This window comes from Gopherus flavomarginatus, chromosome 3, assembly GCF_025201925.1.
Source record: "Gopherus flavomarginatus isolate rGopFla2 chromosome 3, rGopFla2.mat.asm, whole genome shotgun sequence".
NCBI lineage: Eukaryota > Metazoa > Chordata > Testudines > Testudinidae > Gopherus > Gopherus flavomarginatus.
Window position 1 is genome coordinate 42,601,214 of NC_066619.1, and position 20,152 is coordinate 42,621,365.

At 40.2% G+C, this 20,152-nt stretch overlaps 1 protein-coding gene across 2 annotated transcripts in view; it reads right to left on the reverse strand.

Annotated features, from left to right (window-relative positions):
• Positions 1 to 2,159: 2,159 nt before the first annotated feature.
• TRIM23 (tripartite motif containing 23) overlaps positions 2,160 to 20,152 on the reverse strand; it is a 33,385-nt gene continuing 15,392 nt past the window's right edge. For both annotated transcript variants that reach the window (XM_050946997.1, XM_050946998.1), the window contains 9 exons: positions 16,441 to 16,562; positions 15,191 to 15,469; positions 14,362 to 14,544; positions 13,318 to 13,533; positions 12,135 to 12,269; positions 7,537 to 7,666; positions 7,346 to 7,456; positions 5,646 to 5,770; positions 2,160 to 5,274 (listed from right to left, as the gene is read on the reverse strand). In XM_050946997.1, the coding sequence (XP_050802954.1) occupies positions 5,095 to 5,274; positions 5,646 to 5,770; positions 7,346 to 7,456; positions 7,537 to 7,666; positions 12,135 to 12,269; positions 13,318 to 13,533; positions 14,362 to 14,544; positions 15,191 to 15,469; positions 16,441 to 16,562 (1,481 nt within the window). In that variant the 3' untranslated portion in view covers positions 2,160 to 5,094. The remainder of the gene's footprint in view (positions 5,275 to 5,645; positions 5,771 to 7,345; positions 7,457 to 7,536; positions 7,667 to 12,134; positions 12,270 to 13,317; positions 13,534 to 14,361; positions 14,545 to 15,190; positions 15,470 to 16,440; positions 16,563 to 20,152) is intronic.

Sequence of the window (20,152 nt, forward strand, 5' to 3'; positions counted from 1 at the left end):
AGCGCTTTTTCTCCTGTTCAACTGAAATATCTCTTCACCCTAGATTAGCACACTTTTCCTCAGAGGATTTCAGGGGATCTTTGCAAGTGAGTGCTGCATGTAATTTGAACTTCCACTCCTTATGAAGGTTTGTACTTTGCCCATTTATTTTGGGTAGCTGAACTCGGCACTTGTATTAAAAGTTGCTTCTATCATTACAGTACTTCGGAATAATGCAATAAGGGTTGCTAAGAGGTTACACTTAATGACTGTTGGGGAGAGTCAGGCAGAATATGGAATTACTGGTTATTAGATTTAGCCTTTAAAAAAAACTTACACCATTGATATGCTTTTTTTTCCAAAGATCTGATGTCTATAAATTTAGATAGCGTACAAGAGATTATAGCTGTAGGTAGCATATTGAATTAGGGTAATATCGGGCAAAGCATGTGCATTCAATAGTTGAAGTTAATTTTGATATGTAGAGGTGAATGGAAAGATTCTAGGAGTTTCAGTACCCTGAAGCCTAATTAAGACATCTCTGTACAAAAATTTAGAGGGCTGGGGCTGACCTACATGGATTACAGGTCAACAGTGTTGGGGGTGTGGACAAAGTTTAAAAATCACCTTTTACAGTTCCACAACTCTTGGGCATCTGCCTCATTTCTTGGGTTAGAGCAGCCTGAACACCTCCAACTTTTGCCAGCAGCAACTAACCCCAAGAAGCTGAGGACTTCCATGGTGTAAGGTCATCCCACACACGCTTTTCCTTGCTATGCTACCAGCAGGTGGATACATTGAGTAAGAGCCCAATGCTGCTCTATACATATAGTTTCATCCTCCTCAGAATCTGCCAGCATGGTGTAAAGTAGTCATACCACAGTATCTTCCCTCTATTCTCTACAACATTAAATAGGTCTTCTTCCAACTTCTACAGGACTACAAGGCTTATAGTGACATTAATCTAAACCCCCATTTTGGCTTACAATTTTCCCTTAATGTCATGCTGGCAACCAACACATTTTTGCCTACCTTCTCTTCCTCGTCTCCTGCCTAAAACACTGTCAAAAGGAAGACCCTAGCTTAGACTAAATTCAATGCAACAGCATTAGTGTAGCAGATAGGTAACAGCACACTGGATGTAAACTGTCACTTCAATAGTCCTGCATTAATTCAAAAATAGGTTTAATTGTATTAGAAGAATAATCAATGCTAAGTATTTATACATAGAGGGTAGTTTGTGTTTTAACTCTGCCCTTCTTTTCAATGAGACAAGGCGGGGGGGGGGGGGGGTGTTATTGGCCCAACTTCTGTTGGTGAGAGAGACAAGCTTTTGAACAGAAGTTGGTCCAGTGAACGTTATTACCTCACCCACTCTGTCTCTAATATCCTAGAACTGATGTGGATACAACACTGTATACAACCTATTTTTATTGTTAGCATTTTTTTTCTGTATTAAACTGCAGTCTTGATGTTACCAGAGGAACCTGGAAGTTTTTCCCCCCCCAGAATCACCCACCTGGATTCAACCTCAGATTACAGAACAGGCACAGCAGCACTATGCTAAAGCACTGCCCATCCCACAACATGCTCTTCTCTCACTCAGGGAGTTACAATAGTATCAATGAGAAATAGAAATTCCTGGCACACAGGTAGGAATACAAATCCAGTATGGCAGCTGTATTAAATCAGTGATATGATTTGTGACTGAAGTCAGACAACAAATGTGTGTACACACCTCTGGATAAAATACCACTTCTGAGTAAAGCTGCACTTTAAACTTGCAAAGTGCGTTTACCTCAGTCAAGGTCTTAAGTGTTGAGATTTATGCCTGATAGTCACAATAACCTTAGCTAAAATGTATGGATAGCTGGTTTTCTGCTAGTATTAAAAGTGAAATCCCTGAGGCCTACTTTCTAAATAGTTACTTTTTTTTGTATCAGAGTTTTTTGAAGGTAGGTTCTAATCTAGTCCAATCCTTGAATTTTGGAAACCAGTGCCATTTTCAGAATCATGAAATGATCATCTTCAGACCATAACCTTTTCACTGCGAACAACTACCAAATTCTAGCATTACATTGACTATCAAAATACTCACACTCCTATTCTTAGGTTAACCTGCAACAAGAGTGGTTTAAATGAAAGTGCTCACAAGAAGGATAGTACCCTAAACCAGAGGGTTAAAGTATTCTCTTTATTGGAAAAAAAAATTTCAAGGCAGTTCAGAAACTCCCATTAACTAAATCATTCTTCCATCAGATAAGAGCTGTTCTTTTGTGAAGTACTACCATACCCAACCCTGCTCCAGTAGCCTAGAACAAGAACTGTTGGTGAATATCTTCCTGCAGACGGAACCTCAGTCATCATTCAGTCCACAAGCAGAATTAGGAAAAGTTCAGTTACATACAATGGAAGTTAGACTATACCAAGAAGTCAGGCATTACTGCTCAAATAGCTTAACTATTGTTTACTATTTTGAAACAAGATTAATTTAAAAACACTTTTCTGCAGTCACTGCACAGGTTATATTTACTCTATTTCACAATTAAGCCAAAATCTAGACCTGATAGCAAAATGCTATAGTTAAGTTTTTAAACAATTCAGGATTTAGTTTTACCCAGATAATTCTCTGCAGTACTTGTAATTTTTTTAATTCTAACAGAATGCGAGAAACACATCCCAATCATAACTTGCATAAGTTAGTACACTAAAAACTGAATTAAAGTTCAAGACATTTAAAATTTACAGTTGAAGCAGTTTATATATAGTATTAACTTATAACACAAATAAATCTAAGTTTACCTGATAACACCTGAAGAGTTCACAGACAAATGCAAGTCCTATTTTCACAGTTACTTGAATCAGTCACATTAGTTTCCATTTAAAAAATAATACTTTTATGCAAGTATATACTACATTTGCAACAGAACTTTTTGTTCTGAAAGTAAAAGACGAGTAAGTGAATTTTTTTCCCCAAACATTCTCTTCTTTATAAGCCCTTCAAAGTATTGACTGGTTTTTCTGAGTGCTTGAAAATAACCAGAGAAAACAAAAGTAGTAACAGCCGAGTGGGAGAGCATGTACAACTGAAGATATAGAATGTACCAACTAAAATGACAAATTTCATATTAGATCTTCCAACCAATGCATGTTTTATTCATTAAAAATCTTCCAGCTAAAGTGTCTGTTACTTAGAACTTGTTAATATTTGAAAATGAAACCATGTCAAAGAATTATGAAGGTCGATGCTGGGTCTGCAATATAGGCTGAGTAAGTAGTCAAAGGGGCAGAAAATGTCTATTGTGCAAAAGATTGCAGGCTGAAAGGTGAACAATTTTCAGTTTGATTTGGGCAGCAAAAACTCTTCAGTCCATGTAAATTATATACAATATTATCAAGTGTATTCTGAAAGAGAATATAACTTTCAAATACATCTGAACTTAGTGTCTGTAAAACCCTTCTCTTAGCATTCTAGTATGGGTGCAAGGATTTTTAAGATCGCTTCTAAATGTGAAGACAAGCTTAATTTGTACCTATACCTTTGAAAATAATGACACTTGTCACTTGAGCTACAATTCAAACCATTCAGTTTCACCAAGCTTAATGTATATTACACCATTACTATGAAATGCAAAGAATGGAGGTGATTATAAACCAGTGTATCAGGAGGGAACAGTTACCACAACTGCTTCTTCCTGAAGTGCAAATGTATTAAAATAATTTGTTTATATATTCTTTGCTTTAACCTACTGTATCTGGTGGGGGAAAATGCTACAAAATACGTACTAATACCATAGTATTCCTTCTGCACGGCCTCCTCACTTTCCAGGGGTTACAGTTACAGAAGGGAACAGAGGAGTCACACCAGGAGTGCTCACCACACAGACTTAAAGCTGAGCAGAACTGTGTGCACAGCAAAAGAGGAGACATCAATAAATTATTCCAATCTACTCTAAATTTAAACAGATAGAGCCCCAAGATTCTGAGATTTTATGAATGAATAATCTTTGAATACAGGCACTGGTAATAGTTCCAAGTATATAAAGAATCTGAATCAGACACTAAAAGTTTAGATCAGATTTTACTATCTGCTGTTCTAAGTAAGAGTTATTAAGCGTGCAGTGCTTTTACAGTAGGTTACTCAATATTTTAAGGCTGCTACCTTTTTCCAGAAACAACTCATGTACAAATATATAGGTGGGCTGATATTTCAACTGCTTTCTTTAGGAAGTTCTTAGGTTCACTTGATTTCTTAAGGATGAAGTTTAATCTCTAAAGACACATTATGTCCTTGGGCAGGCACAGGCAACTCCCATCTATAATCAATATATTTTGTATTATTCATGGAAAGACGACATTTTAATGTGTCTAATTTTGCTTTGTTTTCATTTAACTGCATCTTTTATTACTAATGGTAGTTAATGCCAATACCCATTAAATCTGCAAGGTCTTAGAAAGACTACTATGTTCTTACCACTTTCTAGCCCTATACACATCCCATGGCATGCAATAAGGCTAATAAATAAATGACTGGGGAATAACTTACTTTCTTGTCATGTCTATATGGAGTTTTCAAAGCAATGTTTAAGCTAATGCCTTTTTAAATGTACTACAAGTGGTATAATATGTTACCAAAGAGCATCCAGAGTTTTGGTTGCTTTCTAAATAGCTCAAGAGTTTATTATTTTGGGGTTTTTTGAAGTTGCTTTTTGGATAAGTATTTCTAAGTTGCTAAGAATTTTAGTCTAATAGTAAGTAACTTCTGTGACTTTATGGTGAATATTAGACCAATTTAGATACAGTGTTTTAGCAGAAAAAAGTTTGCTCAAATTGGAAGTAACATAGTTTCACAAAAAATAGATATCTATCTATCTAGGCACCTTAGCAGCCAGCACACCCTATTAGTCTTTTGCATTACCAAATTTTAAAAACTTTAGCAATTGCACAATGTTTACTGTACCAATTCCACAATCTTTGAGAAGCAGATGCCACATACATTTTCTTCTATAACCAGAGCTCTACATAAATCTCCATCTCCACAATGCAGACCTTGTTACAACATCCTAACCCATGCAAATAAATGAATTACAAATTTAATTTGCAACTGTCGTGAAATTAAGCCACATCCAGAACACCTGCGGCCACTAGTTGCCTTGAAAGCCAGTCCAATCCTTCATATAGTCCCATGCCACTTTGAGCATCACAGCCCTGAATATACCAGCTACGGCCGCAGCAGAGTTTATGGAGACTCAGCATTTCTGTGATTTCTTCTACTGAAAGAGCCCCTGCTACATCCTGCAAGAGAGCCAGGCATTACTTTAAATGCACGTGGTAAATTTTCTAGAGATTTCACTTTCATTGATAAGAATACAGATTATTTAGAACTGCTAGAAAATCTCCCACATCTTAAAAACTGCAAGCCAAATGAATAATCTTAAGGCTGGACAGAAGGTTTTACTGACTTTGTCACCCATGCAGAAATAACTGTTGGATTCATTAAATCAGTGACTAGTCTTTTCTTATAATATTGTCACTAAACATTAAGGAAAAACTTCTAAATTTTATTCCTTCCCCATCCCCACTTTTTAATTATGGCAGACAGTTCACAAAGTTTGTGTTAATTACAGTTTTAAAAAGAAACGAGGTAGAAAAAAATTCACCAATACCTGCTTATTGGCAAAGATCAGCAGCAGGGCATCCCGCAATTCTTTCTCTGTTAATAACTTTGCAAGTTCACTGTGTGCTTCACTAACTCTGTCTCTGTGACTGCTATCGACAACAAATACCACCGCTATGAAAAAAAAATAGCGAAACGTTATACACACACTCTCACAAGGCACTCAGACATAATACCCAAATGCACTGACTCCTCAACTCCACAATCTCTCCTTTATTCCAACATAGAACAACCTACAATGCACAGATTGTGTGTCTCAGAATTGCACATTAACTCAAACCTCAGCATTATTAAGATATTGTACAGGTAGACATACTTATTTGGGAAAAAAGTCTCCCCAAAAGCCGGCATCTTAGACCTTGTCTACAGAAGGAAGTTGCAATGGTTTAACTTAAATCTGTTTTTAAACCCATTTAGTTAAACTAACGCAAAGCCCTGTGTGGACACTTGCTTCAGTTTAACTTAAAGCAATTCCTAATCAATTTACACTAAATCAAAATAAGTGTCCACACAGCTTTGCACCAGTATAACTAAATCAGTTTAAAATCACATCTTTAGCTAAACCAGTGCAATTTTCTCATCTAGACGAGCCTTAAGTTAAGGTTATGTATACTTGTAGGAGGATTTTACATGCCAAAGAGGCTGTAAGATGGCATGAATGAAGGGGTGGCATAGAGTCATTTACTATTAGGAACTCATGGGGGTTGTAGACCATGGAAAATTAATGAGCTAAGGAGGCAGAACTGGAAAACAATAATTCTCTGTATAATTTTCAGTGCTTCTCAGATTTTACAGTGGAAAAATAAAACAGTTATAGCAAAGAAGCAAATTAACTGTTGGTATTTTCAATTCTCACCCTAGTCCTGCCCATCTTCTTCTCTCATAGGAGAAAAGACGCTATGTTGGTGATCTCTACAGTCTGTAAATTATTTTTTTTTAAAGAAGAGTGATTTAAAATATGTCACAGAATTCTGCAAAGGCGGCTTTGAAGAATGCACCTAGAAAACTGAAGTTTGTTGTCCTTGAAAGAGTCTGTGTGTTTAGGAAAGATTTCATGAAATATTTAATTCAGGAATCTGAACCCCACATTAAATGGAAAACAAACTAAACTATAGAGATTAGGACACTGCCATAATTTAGTGCCCAAAAGTATAGTAGGCACTTTCATGCCAGTAACATTCAGAAGAATGTTTTACCATGTGGACAGCAAACCTGTTCTGATAGACTTGTTTTTATCCATATTAATGTAACTATGATTGGATATGGTGCTGCAGTACTGGGTCAGAAGTTACGTTACTTCGTAGAGCTGAGTATTTTAATTTCAAATGCTATTGAATGTTTACATGTAAAGTGCTACTTATCACCATGTGAAATTCTGGAATGCTACATCTTTGTCCACTGTCAGTTAAAACCAATTTAACAGAGGTTCTAATTTCTGTTATGGCTCCATGAACTATGGAGCTGATGAATTTACAAAGAATGCAACTTTTCCCAGCAGACATCAAGATCTACTGGTCCAAAATATTTTCTTAGGCCATGAATCTAGCACCCATACTTCACCAGACACATAATTACTTATTTTATGTCAATTTTCTATGATTAAATGATTTCTAGTCATATTCTTTTGGCACTAATGAATGCAAAAACTACAAAACCAAACAAACAGTCTGAATGTTTTAGCAATCCTACCTTGTGTATTGAGGTAATAATGTTTCCACAAAGGCCTCAATTTGTGCTTCCCTCCTACATCCCAAATAGTAAACTTCAGATTTTTATATTCTACAGTTTCAACATTAAAACCTGAAAGAGAAAAGTTCACTTTTTATACTCTTATTCCTAACAATGAATCAGTCAAACTTTTAAATCATTCAGTTACATACCTATTGTTGGAATAGGTTGCATGAACTCATCCTGCTTTAACTTAAACAAAATAGTTGTTTTGCCAGCTCCGTCTAATCCTAGGGTCACAACTCGAATCTCCATTTTTGGTCCAATATGTACTCTGTTGTCCTGGTGAAAAAATATATACAAACACTGAAAACAAGCTAAAAGTTCCATCTTCACTATCTTTGTAGGAAACTCCAGGATCTCTGTGGCATGCAACATGTCTCACTATTTGTAAAGTAAAAAGAACGAGAAGTACTTGTGGCACCTTAGAGACTAAATTTATAGATTAATAGATTTTAAATCCAGAATGAACCATAATACTCATTTAGTCTGACCTGCTGCCTACGCTACAGCAGGGCCACCCAGAGGATTCAGGGGCCCTGGGACAAAGCAATTTCGGGGGCCCCTTCCATAAGAAAATGTTGCAATACTATAGAATACAATATTCTCATGGGGGCCCCTGCAGGGCCCGGGCAAATTGCCCCACTTGTCCCCCCCACTCCCGGGCAGCCCTGCGTTACGGAACCCCACTCAGTAAATTATAGGGGAACCTGTGGAAAGAGGAACGTGCCTTATACAGAAAGGTTTCTGGAGCTGTAAGAAACCCTCATAATGCCAACAATGTGGTTCTTATATAGATAGGGGAACTAAGTCCAAAACCTGCCTTTTGGAGTTAATGGCGACTAGGAAGGCCAGGCCCAGACTTACGTAATCTGTCATTCTGATTAATGTTGGCATCTGATGATACCAAGATGAAAAGTCTGATGTAGCTCTCTGCAGAACGCCATAAGTCCTTGATCTCTCATTTCTATGGTGCTTGATTGTACAGGAATCCATTGTAGAAATGCTAATATAGCAGATATCCATCAGTACTTCGTAACTATTATTATATTTGTATTATGGTAGCATCTAGGTAACAGGGCTCCCCTGTGCTGAGCTCTGTACAAAGAGGCAGTTCCTTCCTTAAAGTTTCTGTTTCCACTGACACCACAAACATAAATTTGATATCAAGGAATGAAATTTCCCAGTTGAGTTCTGTCTGTATACCAAAATATAACTGGTTTGGATTAAAAAGTCCTTGTTTCAAATATATCTGGTCTTTTCTGCAGGTGCAGTGAGAGTTCCTTGGCCATCTAGCAAGTCCATCATGGCTTCTAGGGCAGTGGAAAATTAGGAAGACTTCAACTTTCCCTGTCCCTCTTTCCTGTACCCTTTACCTTCACTGTCTTGAAAGGTAGTGTATTCTTCTTTGCTCAGGACATTATTTCCATTGCCATGGGGAAGCTCTGACATCTGGTTGCTCTCACTTTTGGAAGGGATGAAAACACTCGTCTTAGGCCTGGTCTACACTACGCGTTTAAACCGATTTTAGCAGCGTTAAACCGATTTAACGCTGCACCCATCCACACAACGAGGCCCTTTATATCGATATAAAGGGCTCTTTAAACCGGTTTCTGTACTCCTCCCCGACAAGAGGAGTAGCGCTGAAATCGGTATTCCATATCGGATTAGGGTTAGTGTGGCCGCAAATCGACGGTATTGGCCTCCGGGCGGTATCCCACAGTGCACCATTGTGACTGCTCTGGACAGCAATCCAAACTCGGATGCACTGGCCAGGTAAACAGGAAAAGCCCCGCGAACTTTTGAATTTCATTTCCTGTTTGCCCAGCATGGAGCTCTGATCAGCATGGGTGGCGATGCAGTCCCAAATCCAAAAAGCGCTCCAGGATGGGCCATACGGGAGATACTGGATCTGATCGCTGTATGGGGAGACAAATCTGTTCTATCACAGCTCCGTTACAGAAGACAAAATGCCAAAGCATTTGAAAAAATCTCCAGGCTATGATAGACAGAGGCCAAAGCACAGTGCTGTGTGACAAGTGTAACGGAAAGCCGAAGAATCAAATAGACACTCATGGAGGGAGGGAGGGGGTACTGAGGACTCCAGCTTTCCCACAGTCCCCGCAGTCTCCAAAAAGCATTTGCATTCTTGGCTGAGCGTCCAATGCCTGTAAGGTCAAACACATTGTCCGGGGTGTTTCAGCGTATGTGTCATCAATTTACCCCCTCTCCCCCCCGTGAAAGAAAAGGGAAAAAAATTGTTTCTTGACTTTTTTATATGTCACTCTATGTCTACTGCATGCTGCTGGTAGACGCGGTGCTGTGGCAATGAATAGCAGCATCCTCTCTCCTCCCCTCCCCGGTGGCAGACGGTACAATATGACTGCTATCCATCGTCATCATCAGCCCGTGAGTGCTCCTGGCTGGCCTCAGGTGAGGTCGGCCAGGGGCACCTGGGTAAAAATAGGAATGACTCCAGGTCATTCCCGGTAGATGGTACAGAACGGCTGGTAACTGTCCTCACCATAGCAACTGGGGGCTGAGTTCCATCAGCCCCCCCCCTTTCATGTCTAAAGAAAAGATTCTGTACTGCCTGGACTATCATAGCAGCGGGATGCTGGGCTCCTCTCCCTCCGCACCGTTTAATGTCCTGCCTGGACTATCATAGCAGCTGGAGGCTGCCTCCCCATCATTTTATCTCACTAAAAAGTTTCTTATTCCTGCATTCTTTATTACTTCACCACACAAATGGGGGACACTGCCACGGTAGCCCAGAAAGGTTGGGGGAGAAGGGAATCAACGGGGGGGGGTTGTTGCAGGGGCACCCCCCGTGAATGGCATGCAGCTCATCATTTCCGTGGGATCTGACACGGAGCGGCTATGCTCTCTGATTCTCTGCTACACTGGTTCTCTAGTACACTTGCCCCATATTCTAGGCAGGACTGACTTTATTTTTAGATAAACCATAAAGAAGGGATTGACTCGGGGAGTCATTCCCATTTCTGTCTTTGCGCCCCTGGCAGACCTTAGCTAAGGCCAGCCAGAAGCACCCATGACAGCAGCAGGCAGTACAGAACGACTGATAACCCCCATCTCATCGCCAATTTACAATGGCACAGCAGACGGTACAGAACAACTGGTAACCGTCTCTGCTACCTTGCAATGGCAAATGAATGCTGCTATGTAGCACTGCAGCACCGCCTCTGTCAGCGGCATCCAGTACACATATGGTGACAGTGACAAAAAGCAAAACGGGCTCCATGGTTGCCATGCTATGGTGTCTGCCAGGGCAATCCAGGGAAAAAGGGCGCGAAATGATTGTCTGCCGTTGCTTTCACGGAGGAAGGAATGAGTGACGACATTTACAGAATCACCCGCGACACTGTTTTTGCACCATCATGTATTGGGATCTCAACCCAGAATTCCAATGGGCGGGGGAGATTGCAGGAACTATGGGATAGCTACGGGATAGTTACCTACAGTGCAACGCTCCGGAAGTCGACGCTAGCCTCGGTACATGGATGCACACCACCAAATTAATGTGCTTAGTGTGGCCGTGTGCCCTTGACTTTATACAATCTGTTTTACAAAACCGGTTTATGTAAAATCGGAATAATCCCGTAGTGTAGACATACCCTAAGTTACAGACCAACCTCTAACAGAAGGTAGCAGGAGACTTCCCTTTTGAACAGCATAATTGCCTCCTATGTACTTACTTGTACCCTCTTCTGAAGAAGATGGTATTGGTTGCTGTCATAGACAGCGTATTGGACTAGATGGGCCTCTGGTCCTATTCCATACAACCATGTTTGTGGGGTGCTTTTTGTTTTTTTTGTTTAACTTTAAATATACCTCTGATAGGGGTGTCGAAGTGAACTAAAGGACGTATACTCTGAAATTTTGTCCCCCAAATATGCTTCCCCATCCTGCAAAGATTGCTTCTATAGTGAGTATGCAAGGTCTAGAGTAAAAACTGGGTTGCCACAGAGCTATGTAGCAAACATATTATAAATTCAAATTGACATAGAAACACCACTCAAACTGACTGTTTTTTCCCATCTATTTCAACAGAGAGTATCTTGTGTCATAGGTGCAAATGCTTATCTGCACACACAAATACCCGTTTGCATGCACAATTACCAGTGTTGCATGCGCAATTACCAGCGTTGCATGTGCAGTTCTTGGCTGCCTACACAACGGAGTGCTGGCTGGTGAGCCTTGCCCACATGCTCAGGGTTTAGCTGATCACCATATTTGGGGTCAGGAAGGAATTTTCCTCCTGGGCAGATTGGTAGAGGCCCTGGAGGTTTTTCGCCTTCCTCTGCAGCGTGGGGCATGGGTCACTTGCTGGTGGATTCTCTGCAGCTTGAGGTCTTCAAACCACAATTTCAGGACTTCAGTAACTCAGACACAGGTTAGGGGTTTGTTACAGAAGTGGATGGGTAGGATTCTGTGGCCTGCTTTGTGCAGGAGGTCAGACTAGATGATCATATTGGTCCCTTCTGACCCTAAAGTCTATGAGTCATAGTGCAAGATGGCAGCCTCCATATTCCGAAATCACAGGTAGTCACAGCTAGAAAAATTGTTAAAAGGTGTATTTGTACAACAAATGCATTTGCAGCATCTATGAAAAGTCTGGTGATAAATCATTGCAATTTTCCTTTAATACGCATTTTGAATTTCAGAAAGAAGACAATTCTATTTTCAAAAGAATCCTGAAGACATATGAAAAGGGTTTTAAAGATTATACCTTTGTAAAAGTGACAGGAATGCTAGCATCAAGCTGTATATGATCTGCAAGTTCTGTAAATTGCTGCTGCTGTTTTTGTAATGTTTCTAGTAGCCTTGTAATCTCCTGTTTAGCCAACACTACTCTGCAGTCATCCTAAAAAAGACAAAAGGCAGAAGCACTCTTTCTACTAGTAAATCATTTAATGGAAAAAAAGGGGCAGATAATTATATATGACAATAAAACTATTTTCTTTTTATTTCAAATAATCGAATAGAACAAAATTTATATTTACAAAAATGCATTTAACAAATTATGATACATTTTCCACTTTTATACTGCAAATATAATCCTAATAAAGCTCAAAGAGCTTTGCAAAACAAAACAAAAAACCAAAGAGAAAACACCTCTCTCTCTCTCACTCCTAATCCCCAGTGATGTGAAGGAACAATATCGAATACCATTCACAGAAATTTAGCGTCCTCAGGCTTGGAATATGGCAACTGGTTAATAGCATACGGCAACACTATAACACTGTGAAAAACTGTACCCAGGTGTTAAAACCAGGAAATGTAGTTAAGTAGAATGTCAGTATTTAAGGTGAAATCTGACCAGAGTTAGTTCCCAATAGCTTAAAAGAGACAAAAGCAATTTAAAATCATGTTTAAAAAATAAAAAGCTGTCTTACAATAATAGCATATTAAATAGATAAAACTGAAAGAATTTTAAAAATAAAGTTTACTTTTTACTAAATATGTTTATTTACTTTTTGCTCTTTACTCATCTTGGACAATGAAAACAGACTGGTCAGTTTTATCTTTAGAATGGTAACTTCCTTCTCATACTTAACACAATGCTGCAAAGTTTGGGTTCCAAACCTTCCAGAGAACCACTTAATTCCAAGCAAACATTTTTTTACCTTGACTTTATTTCCAATAAAGTATTCATTTTAGTAACAACAATTGTAAAACCTTTCCCCAATAAAACTTCTATTTTTAGCCTGAGCTACACATCTGTGTCTCCATATTCACAACACGAATAATTGCTATAATGTTTTCAATCTCACTTTATAGTAGCGTGTTTCTAACATGATAAAGAAAATTTAAAAGCACAGCACTGTCCAATTTAGCAGTTTATAACCTATATTTCATTTACAGACCCAACTATGCACTTGCTCCATGTTACAGCTCACTTAATCACCTACCTGCTGTAAAGTCTTTTCACAATGAAGACAAGCAGTTGAAACCTGTGACAACAGGATAGTCATGTCTTCTTGCTGTTGTCTGAGCCAAATCAATTTCTCCCGCACATGTGCGTCAACCACACTAAGTGCCATTTCTTCCTGGCGACAAAGGGTTTCATGAAGATCAGAAAAATAGGCTCGGACGCATGAACGGGCATTTTCTGCAGTACCTGGGGCCTACAGTGTTAAGTTATAAAATCAAAGAGAAAATTAACAATCAAAAATTATTTTATCCAAATAGTATAATATTTAGTGCTGTGTTACATTCCAAATCCTAACTTCTAGATGATTTTGACCAGGAGATTCAGATCTCAACAGGCACAGTTTTGGTGAGGGTGGTATATCTCCTCCCAGCACTAAGGCCCTTGCATAGGTTATTCCAATAAACAATTACTTATTACATGTATACAGTGTATGAAAATAAATACTATCAGGGAGAAATAACTTGAAAAGAATATAACAGCATATGAGGACACATGGACAAACTACTTGCCATAGTACCTCAATGATGTGTAAGTATACAGTTCTCCTCAGAGCTGCTCTAATGTCAGTAAAATCAAGGAGGCAATCAATGTGATAGAAGCTCTCCAGACATCTCTCTTGGGACTCAGTCTTTCCTGATGTGAGCTAGGGTGACCAGACATCCCAATAAAATCGGGACTGTCCTGATATTTAGGTGTTTGTCCCGCATCCTGACCGATATTTTGCAGCACTCCATTTTTTGTGGGTTTTTTTGCTCCGCGGCACTGCTTATTTTTTGCTTTGCCAGCGATCCTTCTCCCCCCACCCCCAAAAAAGTGTGTCCTGATATTTTCTTCCTCTCATCTGGTCACCCTAGTGTGGGCACACTCAATTTCCATTGACTTTGCAGAACTGAGGGTACTCAGTAACTTGCAGGACTGGACTCTGAGTGAACTCTTATGTATAATTCTCGTACAACACTCTTAAAAGATTTTGGTTACTACAGAAAAAATTATGTTGTGTTTGAGAAAAACAATTTCTTACATGTTCTGTATGGGCCATTCCAATTCCATCTTCCACTATTTGTTCTCCTCCTTCAATTTGCTGAACAATTCCAACTAGTTTTCTGGAATAGTCTGAGATTTCTTCTGTGAAGGTTCTTATACAGTGTGCCATGTCTAAAATGGATGCACGGATCTGGTTTGCTTCTGGTTCCAAAACAGAATGCTACAATCAAAAGTAACATATACTAAATGTCAGCTCTAAGTTTCCCTTCCAGTCACCATCAGCCCAGCTAAAATAAGATTTTCCCCCATACTGTGCAAAAGAATTAGGGAAGGAAAAAGAGAGGAAAAATGTGGACTAAACTTAATCTTTGATAAATTAAGAAAAAAATCAGGTATTACTCATTTTGTTATGTGACTGAAACAGGGATATAGCAATCACACAAATAACTACATGTGCTCATTTGTCTTTTCCCCCTATCTTTAATAAATGCAAAGAGAAAAAGGAAAAAACTATTTAGACCAGCTTAAATTGTCTGGGTGATGCTGCAATCTCTACATCATAAACAGCTGACAACTATAAAAACTGGCAGCTGCATAGATGATGAGCCTTTCTGCCTTAATAAATAGATGAAGAACAGCACTGTGGTTTTACAGATCACAATGATTTTTGTTTGTTTGTTATTGCACTGTTACCACAGCAGTTGCATGCAGTGAAGGAAAGGAACAAAAAGGCAGTGACATTCTTGATTAAAGGCTCAAAGATCAGGCATAAACTCCCTCCCTCTCTTTGTGTACTTAACAATGGAAATAAGTATTATTTTCTTAAACCACCAAACAGCATGAGTGTAATAGAAAAATAACAGTACCTTATGACCTTGATGCTTTCCATATTCTTTGCAGACACAACACATAAGGGGACTGGTCTGACAATCTTCTTCTAAGCAAACAAATTCAATGGCATGCACCTGGTGCTGGCAACACATGGTCTTCTCATGAGGTTTTTCAGCAAGAGGTACACGCCTATGTTTTGCTAATGTCTTTGTAGAATGGGTAAGCTGTGAACACTCTGCACACAAGTGAGTGGCACAAACAGTGCAGTATACAGATGCAACATGAGCTTCATCTTCATCACAACGAATGATGCTCTTTAACAAAAAAAACCTGATTGAGTTAATATTTGATTCCAACAATTGAAAATAAATTAGATTAGATACTTTTAACTTGTTCAAGCCTAAAAATTTCACTCCCCTTAAAATAATTAATTGCTGAGGAACATTCACCTTATTCCAAATGAATTATTTTAAATTCTGCACTCTCTTACCAAGCCCTTCTTTACAAATAAATAAATACATTAAAAAAATTCACTATTTCAGTGAACCACAGGAAACTGATTTTCAGAGGTACTGAGTATCCACAACTCAAACTGAATTCAATAGGTACTGAAGATGCTCAAAAACAATGAAAATCAGATCCCAGACCTTTCTCCAATGTCTCTTTTAAAAAACAAAAACAAAAACAGGGTATCAATGGGTGAGAACCTCTTTAAGACAATATATTGTTTCTAGGATTGATTATATGGAACTGGCTCAATCACGATCTCACTGCAGCCATCAGGAAATGCTCAAAACAGCTAATTAATGCATTTACCAAATTAATGTAAAAGGATGAAATTTGGGAAAGAAAAAATAAATTTTAGATTTTTAGGAGGTTTTGCAACTTTTTTTTTTTTTTTTGTAATACTGCAGCTAAAAGAAATTTATAAAGAGTGGCAGTCTCCAAAAGAGTTTAATGACCTTTTTCAGTGAACGTAAGTGTGCAAGATAAGTGGTAATTTGTTTTTTCCTCTACTTGACTCTATATGTATTGGACCATATTCACTGCACAAATGAATTATTCAAGGTTTTAGTACTTCTTTACTCTGAAAAAATGCAAATAATTAAACGGCAATTCGTTTATTACCTGGGTGAGATCTAGGATTTGTATAGCTACAATACGTATATTCTGCAACCATAGAAACTTTTAATTTGGTAAGTGTTTGGTTTTAAATTTTGTCCAGCTAAAAACCAACTCTCTCCTCTTCAGTTTTAAACAAAGATAAGCATTCTTGAATCAATACCTCTCCAGACTGGCCAATAGCTTCTTCTGTTGTCCCACACTGGCCAGCAGGGCCATTCTGCAGTCGTTCCAAGAGCTCCAGCAAAGCAAAGTTTTTTTTCAAGCCCCACACACCAGAATCTCCTATTTTTGAAATAGAAAATTTGATTTAAAAACCACCACCACAAACTGCATTTGCATTTCTGCCAGTTAAAGATTAAAAGAAATAAATATTCCCAACGAACTACTAGAACCAGTGTCAGTTATTAAAACAATTCTGGATAGTTTCCACAGCACAGAAGCTGGCAAGATTACTGTAAGAATTTACAGTATTTTAGCAAAACCAATAGTATGGATCTGCAATATTTTAAGCAAACTGCCGCAAATCTGTACAACACAAAGCTTTTTCCTTGATCACCCATTATAAATATACTGTTACCAAACACTGAAGAGTAAAATATGATTTGCACCCATCCTTAAGATCCCTGCATGACCACAAAAGATCAAAAGGCAGCAGAAAATATATATTTCTGCTGAACTAGTGGGTCCAGTAATGGACAACCCATGAAGAAAAACTTAATGCTTTATTGCATAACACAGATGTGAAAACTACAGCAGATCTCAACCTGGGAAAATATCAGAGGAGAAGTAGATGTGTCATCCAAAAACAAGGGATCACACAGAGCTTGATCTATATGGCCAAAAACACTGGAGGAAAGCAGCAGACCACATCCACTCCTTCTACCATCACCATTTTGCAGAAGTCAGCCTGTAGCTGGCCACCTGGAAGCACACAGTGATGCAGAGCAGAGACAAGGAATCCCCTACAATTCCTTGCCCCTGGGGCCACCTCTCAAAGGTTATCCAAAATGTGGACAAGGACTGAGTATTTGCTCCTAAAATTTCAGGAAGGAAGCCACTGTCCGTGGTTTCCCTCTGCATCCAATATCATGGATGTGATAAGGCTTTCACAGAGGTGCCCATACAACACTCTCCCTGCCAAGATCTTCATGTTTTTTCATGCTTCTGCCAATATAGAAGACAATTAAGGCCTATAATGTTTGATACATCAATAGTCATTTTTAAAAATCAGATCCTCAGGTACTTTTCACTTAGCAGGCCATATCTAAATAAAACCTAATATATCATTATACCAATTGATCTTCTGAAAAAAGAGGTAGGCAAACAAATGGAATCATCTGTCAATTTAATTTGTATTCATTACTAGGGAAGGGAGAAAGACATTCTGGAAACTTTCTCAGAATAACAATAAGAGTTACATATGATCAGCAAAGAGGGAAAAAATAGATATCTGAGCTGACTCAAGGTTTGTCTAGACCAGAGGTGGGCCTACTACTGCCCGTTGGCCACATCCAGCCTGCGGGACCCTCCTGGCCAGCCCCTGAGCTCCTGGCCCGGGAGGCTAGCTCCTGGCCCCTCCCCTGCTGTCCCCCCACCCCCACAGCCTCAGCTCACTGTGCCGCTGGAGCAATGCTCTGAACAGTGGGGCTGCAGAGCTGCAGCTTGACCTGGTGCTCTGTGCTGTGTGGTGGCATGGCTGGCTGGCTCCAGCTGGGTGGCATGGATGTCTGTCCTGGTGCTCTGGGTGGCACAGCTCTAGTGCCGCCAGCCACTGGTGCTCCAGGCAGCGCAGGAAGGGGGCAGGAAGCAGGGGGTTTGGAAAGAGGACAGAGGAGTTCGGGGTGGTGGCCAGGGGGCACGGGTGTAGATAGGGGCTGGGGCAGTAAGCGGACAGGGAACAGGGGGGTTGAATGGGGGCAGGGGTCCCTGGGGGCAGTCAGAATGGGGGGTTGGATGGGGTGGTGGGTGGCAGTCAGGGGACAGGGAGAAGGGATGGTTGTATGGGGCAGGGGTCCCAGGGGGGCAGTCAGGAAGGAGGGGGGGGTTGGAGGGGGTGGCGGGGGACAGTAAAGGGACAGGGAATGGAGGGGGGGTTGGATGGGTCAGGAGTCTCAGGGAGACCGTCAGGGCAAGAAGCACACAGGGGTCGGATAGGGGGCAGGGCCAGACCTGGCTGTTTGGAGAGGCACAGGCTCCCCTAACTGGTCCTCCATAAAATTTCGGAAACCCAATGTGGCCCTCAGGCCAAAAAGTTTGCCCACCTCTGGTCTAGACTGTAAAACTCCATAAGGTGTAATGTGTTGATGTCATTAAACCAACATTTCTCATTCCAATCAAGTCTGTTCACACTGTTACAGTTGCAGCAGTTTTGAGACACTATGTGTCTGTTCTGCACTATGTTAAACAACGAACAAAATCATCCAAAACACAGGACTTCTTGGTGATGGGGCACTTCAACTATGCAGACGTCTGCTGGGAAAATAATTAGTAGGGCACAGATTATCCAACGTTCTTAAAATGCATTAAAAATAACTTTTTATTACAGAAGGTGGAGAAAGTGTCTAGAGGAGAGGCTATTCTGCATCTGATTTAGACAGACAATGTGTGAGCACCTCTTTTAAGACAGTATACTGTTTCTAGGATTTGGTTAAGAAGGAACTGATTGAAAATCTGAAGGTGGAAGGCAGCTTGGGTGAAAGTGATCATGAAATGGAGAGTTCATGATTCTAAGGAATGGCAGGAGGGAAAACAGCAGAAGGCAGACATCAGCAAACTCAGAGAATTGGCAGGTAAGATCCCATGAGAAGCAAATCTAAGAGGAAAAACAAATGTTCAGGAGAACTGGCAGTTTTCAAAGAGACATTATTAAATGGCATAAGAGCAAACTATACCAATGTGTGGGAAAGACAGGCAGTACAATAAGGCTCTGTCTACACTACCAAGTTTTGTCGCCAAAAACTGCCTTTTGGCGACAAAATAGTGAGTGTGTACACACTGCAATGAGAATTTTGTCAGGAGAAATGCCCAATTTCGGTGACAAAATACTTCCACCCCTACGAGAGACTTTTTTCTTTTCCCTTCCCTTTCTTATCGACAAAGAGCCAGTGTAGACACCGTGCATGCTTTAATCACTTTATTTGGCCTCCAGGAAGTGTCCCACAATCACCATCCTGACCGCTCTGGTCAGCAGTTCGAACTCTGCTGCGAGGCAGCCAGGTAAACAACAATCCACCCCTCCCCTTTGCAAGCCCCGAGAATTTTAAATTCCATTTCATGCTTGCTGGCTTGGCATAGGGAAGTCTCATCACATCTTCCCAGGTGACCATGGCGGGCTATAGCATCAAACGCTCTCCTGCCTGGACCACAGCAGAGCTGTTGGATCTGATCAGTATATGGGGAGAGGAGTCTGTGCAGCCCCAGCTGTGCTTGACCCGTAGGACTGGGATACCTATTGACACATTTCTCGAGGCTTGTGCGAAAAGGGCTATGATCGGGACATGCTGCAGTGCAGATTGAAGATAAAGGAGCTGAGGCAGGCATACCATAAGGCAAGGGAGGCAAACCATCGCTCCGCTGCTGCACCTAAGACCTGTTGTTTCTATAAGGAGCTGGATGGTATCCTCAATGGTGACCCCACTTCCAAAAGCCTCGTGGATACTTCGGAGAGAATGGAGGAGGCGGAAAGAGTACCTAACCAGGAGGATGACGTAATTGATGAAGAGGTGGAGCTAGACTTGGATGTGGAGCTCCCAGCAGGTCAACTGGTGGGGCAAGCAGCCAGGAACTTTTCTCCACTCCTGAGGTGCCTAGCCAGTCTCAGCAGTTGCTCTCTGGTGAGCAAGAAACAGATGAGATGCCTGGCAAGTGGCTGT